The 13,920-nt window shown below is 52.3% G+C and overlaps 1 protein-coding gene across 2 annotated transcripts; it reads left to right on the plus strand.

Annotated features, from left to right (window-relative positions):
- The first annotated feature begins 6,614 nt into the window (after positions 1–6,614).
- On the plus strand, positions 6,615–13,766 carry Irf1 (interferon regulatory factor 1). Of its 2 annotated transcripts, none has more exons than XM_020175981.2 (10): positions 6,615–6,755; positions 7,814–7,905; positions 9,166–9,265; positions 10,012–10,188; positions 10,298–10,347; positions 10,450–10,612; positions 10,762–10,884; positions 11,443–11,492; positions 12,345–12,480; positions 12,768–13,766. In XM_020175981.2, exons 2-10 carry the CDS (start codon positions 7,819–7,821, stop codon positions 12,890–12,892), a joined length of 1,011 nt encoding a protein of 336 aa, XP_020031570.1. In that variant the 5' UTR covers positions 6,615–6,755; positions 7,814–7,818; the 3' UTR covers positions 12,893–13,766. The 2 variants fall into 2 exon arrangements, with proteins under 2 accessions (XP_020031570.1, XP_020031572.1); XM_020175983.2 differs by having other exon boundaries at positions 10,450–10,579.
- Positions 13,767–13,920: the final 154 nt, after the last annotated feature.

A 13,920-nucleotide genomic window follows, 5' to 3' on the forward strand; every position in this document is an offset into this window, starting at 1 on the left:
ACCCCTAGCCGGCCGCGTCCACACAGCAGCCCAGCACGACGCTCCCACGGGAAAGCTGCGAATCTAACCCAAGTCTCTCTGGCTGCAGTATTGGTAGAGTTTCCCAGTGGAGCGGCCTTGGTCCCTGCAGCACCTTAAAGGTGTTCGCCAGTTCTGTGCTCCTACTGTGTGCCTGCCAAATCGGGGAGACAAGGAGTGCTGCTCTCCCCTCCCCCCCCAAGTATGGCTAGTTTCATCTTTCCGGGTGAGAATCGGCACAGAGATGTTTACCAACTCCCCTGCAGTCACACAGCATATAATTGCAAACCCCTAGCCCACAGCGGGCGGTCGGGTGGGGAAGGAGGAGGAAGTGCCCTGGCCGCGGGTAGGTGAGCCGCCTGGCAAGGGCGGGGCAGGCAGCTAGGGCGGGGGCTGTTGGTGGGCGGGTAGAGGCTCGACCCAGGCAGCCACCTAGGTGGCTTTGCTGCTTTCCCACCGGCCTTCCCTTTCCAAGAACCCGATCAATCCGAGACTTGTCACAACTTCCTCTGCGCCCCGCCCCCCCGCGCCGCCCCAGTCGGGGCCAAACAGGAATGTGGAAGTTGACCCAAAGGGTCTGTAATCCTCTCCCCTCCAAACACACCCACAACCCCTGCTCAGGGCCGGACAGTGGGAGTGTGCGTCACCTGGGGTGGGTGGGGGGCGAGGGCTCCACACCAAGGCTCCACCCTCCCTTGGAGGGGGTGGGAGTAGGATGGGGGGCGGTTTGCGGGCCAAGGGGAGCTCGGCAAGAATGTCAGTGGGCATAGGCCATTCCGCAAGACCCGTCTGAGCGAGGGAGGAGGGCGCTGCTTTCATCAAGCCCTGCTCAGGGTCACGGTCGCCTCCCCCGGCCTCGGGGCCCCACGGGGCGGATGAGAGCTGAGGCCTCTTTCCTCCCATCGCAGTGTTTATAAGAAATGAAACTCCACACAAGGCATCAGCGGCAGCCCACATTGTCACACGCACCCAGCCGCGGGCGGGGGAGGGAGGTGATGGGTTCCGGAAGAGCCCCGAGAGCGCTGAGCAATTCCTCTGGCCCCCGCTACATCGCAGGTCCCGCCCCCCACTCCCCCCTCCGCCGCCGTGCTTCATTTAGGATTTTTATAACACCCGCGTTTTTTCTGCTGTGTCATACAGCATGTTTGCCAAAGCTTTGAGAGGGGGAGAGGCTGATCTCCTGCACCGGTAAATTCCAGGGCCAAACCTGGAGCTGACACAGAGCAGGAATGCGATTCCTTTTTGTTGAAGGAATTAGTTTTTCCATCCCTTAACCTAGGTTTCTTGCAAACAAGGTGATAGGGTCTGGATTCTTTAAACTTTTGGATGTTTTTGGATGCTTTTATGGCTACCCTGTGTTCTGCACTTCCCGGTTTAGGACTACTTTGCTCCAGGTTCACAGTGAAAACAGAGAGCTGACAGCTGGAAGGGAATTTGAGCATCTCAGAGAGCCCAACCTCTGCACCCAGAAGGCTGGTAGTCATGCTTGTCTGCTTTGGGGAACAGGTCTCCCCAGTCAAAAGCCTGGCTCAGGTCTCTCTGGGCCCTGCACCCCAGCTTTTCCAAGCTCTGACTTCTGAGAGCATTTCTCATCCCATTCCCGTCTCTATCGGCACAATAGCAGGTTACCAAGGAATGTCTATATCAGGCAGAATTAATCATCAGAGAAAGGAGCAAGGTGCAACACATCCATGTCATATTTTCCAAGAGCCTACTAGGTGCCAGGCAATCTGCCAGCAACTGCAGCATGGCCTAGCGTGGTCTTCAAGTGCCTTGGTGCATGCCTGTGTTTATTAACTGTCTGGGGAGCCAGGCTCCTGGGCTTTGGGACTAACTGGGCCCCATCTTGGGGTTAAAAAGTATCTTCTGAGAGAGCCTAGGGAGGGCGCTAGGGACAGGATTGGTTCTATCCCAGGAGAGAGCAAGGTGTGTGAGGGTGTACCATGATCTTGCATCCTGATTTGCAAAAGTCATCATCATGTAGGCCTTGACAGCCCCTCCTGCCAGCTCAGAAAACCCCAGGGCCCATACAGAAAAGCCACCCAGTAAATTCACCCTCAGTGCTCCCAGGGTGTGGATGGGAGGCATCCTGTAAGAGGGTGTTCCAGAGTGGGGTTGGCGACCACTCTTTGTTTATCTTAACTCTTCCAGCTGCAGAGTGTGAGGAACCTGTTCAGGTCTCTTCCAGAAACAGAGATTTTGTTCCCCAGAAGGTCAGCAATCAGAAGGTGATGAGATGGAAAAAACAGCACAGGAAAGTTACCTTGCAAGGGGTTGCAAGGTATGAGATGGTGGTGGGAGGACTTCTGCTTGGCTGCTTTAGGGGTGCACTATAGAAGTCAGGCATTTGATCTAGGCCTTAAAAAGGAGACAGAAGGGCTGGTGGAGTGACTCAAGTGGTAGAGTGTCTGCCTAGCAAGCATAGGCCCTACCCTACCGAGGTGAGTGGAGAGGGAATGGAGAGGGAGAAGGGAGTGTCACTAAGTAGGGGAAGGCAGGGAGATGGCGCATTCTTCAAAACAAAATGAGCGCTGGCACCCAGCAATAGCAGACCGGTGGGTTTTGTGAGGTGGAAACCAGGAAGCAAAACAACAGAAAAAAATAAATAAATAAACCATGAGTGGTTAACATCAGGATACTTCAGGTTACATTTTACAAGTATTAAAGCAGGGGGAACTTCCTTATTGTGCTGACTCAAGTAGACTGGAATCTCCTGGTTTTAGGAAAGCCTGGTCTGTATATTATCTATCTGCTCCCCTAAAGTTTCAGTTAATTATGTGGTACTTAGTATAAGTGACTTCAAGAAATTTTGGTTTGATCTGGTGCAGGAGCTCAGTTCAAAAAAAAAAAAAAAGGCCCTCCATAATTTTAACAACCTTTATAACAATTAGGAGAGATGAGCAGAAATTATCTCCAGTTTTACAGACAAGAAAACTGAGGCCCAGAGAGAGTCAGGAACTTCTTAAGATTATACAGCAAATGGCAAAGGCACAAGACCCCAAGCTTTCAGACTCAAATCCTGGGTTCTCTTTTTATCCTCCTCTAGTTATTGTCAAAAGTGGGGAGGAGGTCAAGCACAGTGGGGCATACCTGTAATCCCAGCACTTGGGAGGTTGAGGCAGGAGGACTGTGAGTTTGAGACCAGCCTGGGCAACATAGGGAGACCCAGTCTCAAAAGAGAAAAAAAAAAAAGTAGGGGAACTGTCTGTGGGAGAGAAGTTGCAATGGGACCCCTGGGCCAGACTGAGTGGGATTTGAGTATGAGGCAGAGGCATGTGTGGGAGCTCAGAAGGCTTCTGGGTGGACTCAGATATTAGGGAGATCACTGTGGGGCAGAGGTACCCTCTTCCCAGTCTTCCCAGGCAGGCCTGATAAGGAGGGGTATGGGGGGAGGGGAGCTGTGGCAACAGTCTGGTCCTGAAATGTGAAATCATGTCCAAAGCAGCCAAGGAAGATCCAGAGGGCAGGTGAGGCAAAAAGGACAGCAAAGGCTTTACCAGGGAGGGTGGAGGTGTGTGTGTGTGTGTGTGTGTGTGTGTGTGTGTGTGTGTGTGTGTGTGTGTGTGTAGAGAGAGAGAGAGAGAAAGGGAGAGAGAGAGAGAGAGAGAAAGAGAGAGAGAGAGAGAGAGAAAGAGAGAGAGAATGAAGTTGCAGGGGAGTGCCCAGTGCCCAGCAAGCAGCCAGAGTTTGAGTTTGGAGGATATCTATCCAGATTGAAGAGTGCCCGCCTTGAATTACTATAAGCCTAAGGGAGACTGTTCTGCTTAGCATCCCAGGGAATGTGTGATACATTTTAGAATGGGATTCATCAGAAACAGGTTTAAGCCAGCTGTAATCCCAGCACTCATGAGGCCAAGGCAGGAGGATCATCAATTTGAGGCCAGCCTGAGCTACATAGGGAGACCCTGTCTCAACAAAACAAAACAAAAAGCAGTTACAACAAAAAATTTGAGCATGGCCAGGCTCTGGTGGCTCACACCTGCAATCCTAGTTACTCAGGAGGCAGAGATCAGGAGGATCAAGGTTTGAAACTAGCCCAGGCAAATCATTCTTGAGACCCTATCTTGAAAAACCCTTCACAAAAATAGGCCTGGTGGAGTGGATCAAGGTGAAGGCCCTGAGTTCAAACCCCTGTGCCCCCCCCCGAAAAAAAATTGAGCATGTAAATAGGGATTAGCTAGAGTATAGCACCTCCAATCATGATAAGGAAATTTTTGTGGATTTAAAATAAAAATCCCTAGAGTCGAATATAAAAAAATTTAAAGACCACTTCAAAGATATAGGGAATTTCTCTTAAACAAAAAATTATTGATGTGTGCAAAGATTTAGCTAACGGTGCTGTTTGTACTGTGAAAAAATGGAAATAACCTAAATCCTACAATAGGGAATGAATTGGATTTATCCTTATGATAGAGACTTTGTACCTATTACAAATAATATTGCAGATATCCATTTCATGACATGGAATAATGCACATTGTATGTACCTATATGCACACATATGGGTGGTTGTAAATTAATATAAAGATTTTTGTTTTAAATAATACATTTTGCTGTATTGGGGTTTGATTTTCTTTCTTTCTTTCTTTTTTTTTTGGCGGTACTGGGGTTTGAATCATATTGGGGTTTGAACTTAGGGTCTCACACTTACTAGGCAGGTGCTCTACTATGTAAGCCATGCCCCTAGCCCTTTTTTGCTTTTGCTATTTTTCAGATAAGGTCTTGTGTTTTGCAGGGCTGGCCTTGGATGGAGATCATCCTACCTAAGCCTCCCTGGAAGACTGACACACACTGGGCTCTGAAGGTCTTTTTATTTTCTGTTGTCTTCCACCAAGGCTACTGTTGTCCGTGTCCCAAGACTCAAGAGATGCAGAAGTCCTCTCCCTAGTCTCATTCTGAATTTTCTAGTGAGAACAAGACAAGTATCCATCTGTTACACAAAGAGATGTCATGACTCAGGACTCTTCTTGCTCAGCAAATCTTGGTTCCTGTAACAGGTTCTCATTCCTATTTGTCACTTAAAGCACCTCGAATCACACCCCCACCCCGAGCCTCAGTGCCTTCCTTTTGCATGGCAACCAGCTTGGCTCTTTCCTTAAAGGTCCTCTTGGCTCCTGTCTCTCCTAGCTCCTGACTCACCCCTGTCTGGGAGGCATCTCTGCTCCATTACTGCTGATCTCTTGGACAAGGCTTTGCACCAGCCGTGGCCCTCAAATTCTGGTGTATTGGATCTGGATGAACCCATCCATTTTACTTGTGGCAGTAGAGTGACTGACAAGTGGAATGCAGCATCTTTGTCACTGGGTGCTGCCCTAGAGAGAGAGCTAGGATGAGGGGAATGATGCCTGCAAGAGCAATTATTTATTTCTGAGTCAGCAACTCTGGGGAGGTGAAGGAACCTGCTGGGCCCGAGTTCTGGATGCCACATGTACACCAAGTACAAATAGGGCAAGGTCTAGTTGTGAGCAAAAGAGTTAAGTTACTGCCCTTACCAAAGGGCATGGGACCTGGGCTAGCCACCCTTTGGCTAGACCCATAGCCTTGGCCAACCCTGAGCAATTCCTCCATGCTGCCCAGAACTTCCAGAGTCAAACCGTGGGGGCCCCAAAGATGACACCAACACTGCCATAAGGAGCTCCCATGCCAGGGCCACAGTGGGGTTGTGGAGGTGGCCTGAAGCAGGAGTGCTAGGAAGGACCGCAGCTTCTTTCTTCTCCTACTTCCTTTCTGTAAGGCAGTCCCAGGGATGCAAAGGTGGCCAAGTGGAGCATGGTGCTTTACAGTCATCTCTCCCCATCACTACAAACCGGCACGTAGGGCTACTGTCATTTTGAAGATACTGAGATACTGCGTCCTTTTGTTGATCGTGCCAGCAGCTGCCGGGTTGGGATTTCCTCTCATTCAGCAGCTCCATGCAGCACCTCAGGCAGGCCAGGCTTTCTGCCTTCTTCACTTTGCCGGAGCAGGTGTGTGACCTGGAGGAGAGTTGTCAACCCCTCCAGACAGAGGCAGTGTAAGGGCTGAAACCTTCCCTTCTTGACCCCTCATTACCAGGCGCGGGAAGCCAGACTGGTTTGGGGGGGAATCAGTCCTCGGGTCCCCTCTGAAGAGGGCGACAGGTGCCGCAGTGACCCCCTCACCTGCGCTTGGGAGCTAGCTGTTCCCCGAGAGGCGCTGGCCGCAGGAGCCAGCAGGCTAGGACCTATGCGGAACCGGGAGCCGGGGGCGCTCGGCTTTTCAGGACAGCCGAGCTTTTTCTGCCGGCCCAGCTGGAGTGGGGGTGGAGTGGGAGCGCGCGGGGCGGGCCCGCGGTAGCCCCGGGGCGGTGGCGCCGGGCCGGAGGGGGTGGGGAGAGCAGCCGCCCCGTACTTCCCCTTAGCAGCTTAGCTCTACAACAGCCTGATTTCCCCGAAATGATGGGGCGGCGCCGGCCAATGGGCGCGCGCGCGGCTCGGAGGGGGCGGGGCCAGGCCTGGGCTGGGGAATCCCGCTAAGTGTTTAGATTTCTCTGCCGCGCCGCTGCCTCGGCAGAGCGCGCCACTCCTTCGTCGAGGTAGGACGTGTGTCCAGCCGGGCTTAGCCGAGGCCAGCCAGAGTCGTGCCCAGTCGAGGCCAGCCGTGCCCAACGGCCCCAGAACCCGGGCATCCTCTGTCTCCTCTCCGCTTCGTGCGCTAGCACATAGCCCTCGCCGCGCCGGGACCCTCGGGCGCCACCGCCGGATAGCTCCCGCTGCAGAGGTGAGCCCGCCTTCGCGGCTGGGGGACCTGCGGCGGCGTCGAACAAAAGGCGCGCGGGACATCAGGAAGTGGGGGCCGCAAGCCCCAGCCCCTAGAGTCGCGGGCGCGCGGCGTTGCTGGGGACCCCGCGCGGGCTCGCGAGGGCGCTGGAGGAGCTGCGAGCCGCGGCGCGGGGAGGGAGGGCCGCGGCGTGGACCGCCCACTGACCGAGCTTGCCCGCGTCCGGCCGCTCTCGCAGATCTGTGCTTGCGCGGAGCCGCCGGGGGCCTCGAGTGGCCCCGTGCGTTCGTCACGCGTATCCACACCCCGTGCGGGAGGACTCGGGTGTCCACTAGTGTTCCTGGAGCTGGCTTTTGGTGGTTCCAGCTTGGCGGCCGGGCCCCACGTTTTGGGCTCCCTGTGCTGGTGGCAGGGGCTGGCTCGCTGCCCTGAGTTGCTGGACGGGGTTCTAACCTACCGGGGCTGTAGGAAAAGGCGCCACAGGTGTTCCTGGGGCCACTTCTCTGGAGGAGGGGAAACTAAGCCGGAAGGGATTGCATCCAGGATTCAGCTTTGTGGGCCCTGGCTGTCAAAGGCATAGATGAATTCTGGGGGCAGGGGTGGCGAGGCGTCCAGGATGCAGGCTTGCCCAGTAGGGAGGGTGCACAGCTGGAGGTGACAACTCAAGTCTGGCGAATGTCTTCTTGGCATCAAGTAGAAGAAGCTCTATCCTTCCCCAAAGATTTGCGTTTTGAGATAAAAGTTCTGGTATTAAGATACCGGTGTACTTTGTCCCTGCACATAAATCATTGAAGCCATCACTTCACGCCTGTCTCCTTCCCAAGACTGACTGGGAGGGGGAAGGATGAGAGAAGGGGCAGGTGTTTTTGCCTAAGATGCTGAAAAGATTTGGAGAGCAGTTTTATCCCAGTGCAGTTTCCCTTCCCTGAGATTGTAGTACCTGGTGCTCAGCTCAGGGCAGGGGAGGGGAGGGTAATTGGGTGACCTTGGGTGGGGCAGGGCAGTGCCTGGGATTGTTCGGCAGACTCCAAACGGGAGCCTCCGTCTTCTCTTTGCAGCCAACATGCCCATCGCTCGGATGCGCATGAGGCCCTGGCTAGAGATGCAGATTAACTCCAACCAAATCCCAGGGCTGATCTGGATCAATAAAGTGAGTGGAACTCTGGGCGTCCCCCCTACTGTTTTAACCCACGTTCTTTGGGAGTCCAAGCTTCACATGCTGCTCAAAAGGGAAGTGCTAGGAGGGCAATAAGATGTGTTTCCCAGTGGGTCCCAAATGCAAGCAGCACGCAAGGCCCACGCTTGGGCCATACTTGCCTGGCTCCTGCCTTCTTCCCCTCACAAGATATGGCAGAACAACTAAAAGCATTTAGAGCTTACAGTAGTCAGACTCCCCCAGCATCTGCAGAGCTTGAGTTCTTGTCTCTGAGGGACCCCTACTATACACACAGTATCTTACAGGGCTCCAGTTGGACAGATGGAAGACAGAGAGGTGGGCACTGCTGGGCAGGAAGATGACTGGTTCAGCAGAGGACCCAAGAATTAATCTTGCACCAGTTACTCTGACCCCAAAAGCCTATAGCTGGGACAAAATAGACCCTGTAGACTTAGCAATAACAGAATTCATACCAATAATAGTAACAGTTACTATGTACCTGACATCTTGTTAAGTATGTTACTTATACTGTGTCATTTCTTCTTCACAGTAAGTCCTGTGAGATAGGTCCCAAATCAGGAAGGTGAGACATTTAAGAGGTAGATACCAAGATCACACAAAAAGTGATAAAGCTAAGATTTGAACTTGAAAAGTCTGACTCAAAAGTTCATGCAGTTAGCCACCAGTAATAATGACAGTAAGATCTTAATCTTTGTCACTGTGTCCCCACACTTGCTCTGATTTTTACCCTCAAAATTTTCTGAGGTATATTTTCCTCATTTAAAAAGAGAGAAAGCTGTGAGGGGTAGAGGTACAGTGCCACTGGTCACACAGGTAGCCAGCATTCAGGTCTGGTTTCAGGTTCCCTCAGGGGTATGGTGACGATCTTCTGTGTAACAGCCAGTGGTCCCAGGTATCCTGAACAGACTTCCAGTGGAAGAAGTTCTTTCTTCTGTTTTGGCACTGACAAGCCAGAAAGAAGCATCCCAGGGCATGCAGACACGGGCTGTGAGGAGAGTACTCTGTGTGGGCCCCAGCACATTGGTAACAGGTAGAGAGGAATTTGCTGAGCTGACAGTGGACCCTCCTGAGAGATCCAGGGTGGCCTGCTTCAGGCAGTCTTAGGATAGGTCAACCCAAGCCGGATGTCAGGCTAAAAAGGGGAAGTCAGCCTTTTCTCAGACTTGGGGGCTGGGCATACTCAGCCGCAGAGCCTGTGGTCTCTGAGCTGACACAGCCTTGTGTGTTGTTCAGGACGAGATGATCTTCCAGATCCCATGGAAGCATGCTGCCAAGCATGGCTGGGACATTAACAAGGATGCCTGTCTGTTTCGGAGCTGGGCCATTCACACAGGTATGTCCCTGGGAGTCTGGTCCTGGGGCTGGGGAAGAGGCAAGGGCAGACACTAATGTTAACACAGACTCTTGGTGGTCCCTGAGCTCCCTGACACAATGTGCAGAATTTAGTGGGAGGTTGGAGGGCAGGGGACAGACTTGTGTTTTTGGAAGACAGAATCCATTGTTTCAGCAAATTCTCAAAGGAATTTATAAGCCAAAATCTTAAAAAACATGCCTTCGGTGAGTTTGGGGCTAAAGTTCTCGGAGAAAACAGTTCTGAGCCAGGGCACTGAAAGATATGCACATCTTCCTTTCTCTAGCTATTGACCAAGGTCCCTTGGCTCAAAGCCCAACTGGTTGGTAGCCTCCTTTCATCCTTGAGGAATGGAGCTCTTGACCAAGCTCAGAACAGTTAGCCTACCTATTAGTAACTGTTCTTTGCTGCCCACTCTGTGCCTATTGTTTGGAAATATCAGGGAAACATGCAGGGGCCACTACCCCCTGGATGCTGATAGTGCAAGCAGGGAGACTGGGCAGGATCTAAGACACAGCCTAGGGGCACTCTAGTGTGCCTGGATAGGGCCTTCACTGAGGTCTGCTAGATGTTTGAGTTAAACCTAGGCATTTGAGAAGCCCCAGGGCCTAGGATCTGTAGAGTGTTGCCAGGGATACATGCTGGTTTCATTAGTCTGGGGTAGACTTGCCTTCTTCCTCCCGGGCCAGGGAGCAGCTGATGACCCACTTCTCTCTCCTGCTCTGTAGGCCGATATAAAGCAGGGGAAAAGGAACCTGATCCCAAGACATGGAAGGCAAACTTTCGCTGTGCCATGAACTCCCTACCAGACATCGAGGAGGTGAAGGACCAGAGCAGGAACAAGGGCAGTTCAGCTGTGCGGGTATACCGAATGCTCCCACCTCTCACCAAGGACCAGAGAAAAGGTAGCCAATGACTCTGGGTCCTCAGTAAACCTTTGGGAGGGAGTAAGGGAAGAAGATCAGCTGGGCCTGGCATGCCTATATCAATGCTGATAGCCTATCTGCCCCACAGAGAGAAAGTCCAAGTCCAGCCGAGACACTAAGAGCAAGGCCAAGAGGAAGGTGAGTGTGGCCCTAAAAAGCTGGACCTTTGGTCACTGTGGGTCAGGGTGAGCAATGGAAGAGAGTGCTATGAAAGGCCTAAGCTGCTTCCTCCCTCTGCAGTCATGTGGGGATTCCAGCCCTGACACCTCTGATGGACTTAGCAGTTCCACCCTGCCTGATGACCACAGCAGCTACACAGCTCAGGGCTACATGGGCCAAGACCTGGAGGTGGAGCGGGCCCTTACTCCAGGTGAAGCTGCTATTCTGGCAGGGGAACCCACAGGTGGGTAGGCTGGCTCTTTATCTTGGGTCCTGGAGGCATCATGCTTTCATAGGGTGGCCTGTTACAAGAGGCTACAGGGTGTAGGGTGCTTGCTTCTTGCAAAGTAAGAAAGCGCACTGCCTTGACCTGTGGTTTCTGCTTCTCCCCAGCACTGTCACCATGTGCCGTCACTAGCACTCTCCCTGACTGGCACATCCCAGTGGAAATTGTGCCAGACAGCACTAGTGACCTGTACAACTTCCAAGTGTCTCCCATGCCCTCCACTTCTGAAGGTTTGTACTCCTAGTGCCTGGCCTGCTGGCTTGAATGGGTCCTGAGAAGGACTTCCTGAGGGAGAAAAGATGCTCAGAATTCCATCTGCCATTGAGCTGACTGAGCTGGGCATTGCTCACCCCAGCCCCTGTGGGATGAGGGAAGCCCTTGGGATACTAGGAAGGCAATTCAGAGTAGGCTGAGGATTGTTCTGGACTGGGGAGAAGAGGGAAGGGGCCAGGGGCTGTATCTTGGTCAAAGGTTGCTAGTGCTCTTGGCTCCTCTACAGCCCAATGTCTGAGGAAGGAAGTGAAGGGTGGGAAGAGGTGTGGTTCCATAGTTTGGGAGGCTGAGTCACCAGGCCAGTGTCCTATTCTGGAATCTCCATGGCAGGCAGATGTCTGCTGGGAGATAGTGTGTGTGTGTGTGTGTGTGTGTGTGTGTGTGTGTGTGTGTAAGAGAGAGAGAGGGAGACATTGAGACATAGAGAGAAGGTGGGGCAGGGAGAGAAGGAGAAAGAGCAGGGGAGCTGGTGGGGATGGAACTGCCACTCAACCTTTGCTCTTCTCCATCCATAGCTGCAACTGATGAGGATGAGGAAGGGAAATTACCTGAGGACATCATGAAGGTAAAGCCTCTCCCTTCTTCGTAGTCTTTTGAATTGGCCACTTTTTGGTGATGAGAGAGAGAACCAGTGAAAGTTTCCAAGTCAGAGGATTGGCAGCTGCTGTCAGCCCCTGGCTGCTTAAGTAGTCCCACAGGTGCCATACCCACGTGGCTGGAGACCACTGCCTTTCTTGGCTGATGGGAATGACACTGGGTTGTGAGGGTAGGTGGGAGGCTTGATCTCCAGCAGGCTGTACTAAAGCAAGCCTCAGGGCCCCAGCCAGCTCTGTGAGTCAGCCACCATCAGTGTTGGGTCCATGGCCCATGTCCTCTGCCCCAACATGCTCAGACCTGTTAGTTTGGGAAATGCACATCAGGTTTCAATAATCAGCTTTTGGGATCTGTAATATGATGACTTTAAAAAAAATTTAAGCAAGCTATCCTCCAGTTTATTTTTTTCTGCTGTAGTTTTATCCTGGCTCTGTCCCATCAGTGCAGAAAATTGAGATATGGGCTTAGTTCCTTATCTTTAGCTTTTCTATTTATCTTTTCTTGACTTGTTATGCTAACCTTTGCTTTGAGCTGCACTGCCCATTGCTGTGTCCTTACACAGTTGAGGGAAGTCACGGAGATTTTAGTGCCAGAGAGTGGGGTGGGAGGTCTAGGAAAATGGCCTGAGGAGTAGGGCCAGCATGGGTTTGCGCCTGCCAGCTCTTGGGCCTTGTCCTGATAGCACTGCACATTTACATCCACTGGAGAATGATAGTGCCAAAGGGTGTGATCCTGACTGGGAAGCCTTGGCTTATTGAGGGCAGGGCCACAGGGTAGTCTGTACTGAAAGACAGCTGATGACTTCTTGCCTCTTTGTCCCCAGCTCTTTGAGCAGTCGGAGTGGCAGCCGACAAATGTGGATGGGAAGGGGTACCTGCTTAATGAACCTGGGGTCCAGCCCACTTCTGTCTATGGAGACTTCAGCTGCAAGGAGGAGCCAGAAGTTGACAGCCCTGGGGGTGAGAAGCCCCTGGATCCTGATGGAGAAGCATGTGGGGTGGGGAAAACTTAGGGGCAGGGTCAGGGGACAGAAAGATAAAGCAGACAGGGGTGCAGACAGCTTGCAGATTAGCTGCTGTTCCCATGCTTGAGGTTCACCTAAAGAGGAGTGGGGCTTGCTGCTGCAGTGTGAACAGTGGAGGCTGTGTCTGTGGCTTTGAAGGATAGCTATGTGGGATGGCATAAGGTATGAGAGAACATACCTTATGCCCCACTCCCTTCTTCATACAAACTTCATATTTTCTAGGGGATATTGGGCTGAGTCTACACCGTGTCTTCACAGATTTGAAGAACATGGACACCAACTGGCTGGACAATCTCCTGCCCCCAGTCAGGCTGCCCTCCATCCAGGCCATTCCTTGTGCGCCATAGCTAGGCCCCAGACCCCCTCTTGCTCCCCTAGGTGAGCAGGACCTGGCATCATGGTGCATGTGATGGAGAAGCTGGACTTTTATGCCCCTTGGCATAGCAAAGTGTGACCCCACTGCCAAGCAGAATGTGATCACCCTCCTTGTGTCAGTGGACTCCCAGGGCTTGGCTGGCCAGGATCTGGGCTTGTCTTGTGGGTAACGCTGGCCCTGCCTCCTGGGAAGATGGAGTTGGGGTTCTGAAATTGCTATGTCAGGTAAAGGGCTTGCTCAGGAGTTGGCCTCTAGCTTTTCTCTCTGAGCCCAGCTTTCTGGAGCGGGTTTTGCTCTCACTGAACTGGCCCTGAGGGGAACAGACCAGTGACCTCAGAAGAGCATAGCACCAACCCTAGGGCAGACTCTGCACTAGGAGACAATTGCACTAAGTGAATCTTATTCCCAAAGAACCACCTCCCTTCCCAGTTGAGCCCTGGGGACTGTTCCAAAGCCAGTGAAATGTGAAGGAAAATGGGGTCCCATGGGACGGTGTTCCCTCAGCCTCAGAGGGGCTCTACCCTGCTTTCTGTTCCAATTGAGGGGCTTGGGAAGAAACATGGCACTTTTTCTTGTGGATCTTGCCACATTTCTGATCAGTGGTGTACACTAACATTTCTCCCAAGTTTCGCCTTTGCATTTATTTATACAGTGCCTTGTCTGGTGCCCACTGCCTCCTCAGGCCCCGGTAGCCCTCCGCAGGCCCAGGGAGGGGGGAAGTGAGTACCTTGGTGTGACTTTGAAAATTGGAAATGCCATCCAACCACCAAATCATGTATAACCATATATGAATATGTATGTAAATATGTACATTTGTCTTTTTATAAAAAGTCAATTGTTTACAAGGGTGTGGCTTTTTATTTAGAAATTGTAGTTGGCTTTACTTTTTATGGGAACATTCTGATGGATTCATTATTGGCACCCTGCTTGACCCTGAGCTTGGGGTGTGCATCTGTTGTGAATCCTTTCAGTTATGGTCACAGAAGATGACAGGAGGAG

This window comes from Castor canadensis, chromosome 16 (genome assembly GCF_047511655.1).
Source record: "Castor canadensis chromosome 16, mCasCan1.hap1v2, whole genome shotgun sequence".
Taxonomy (NCBI): domain Eukaryota; kingdom Metazoa; phylum Chordata; class Mammalia; order Rodentia; family Castoridae; genus Castor; species Castor canadensis.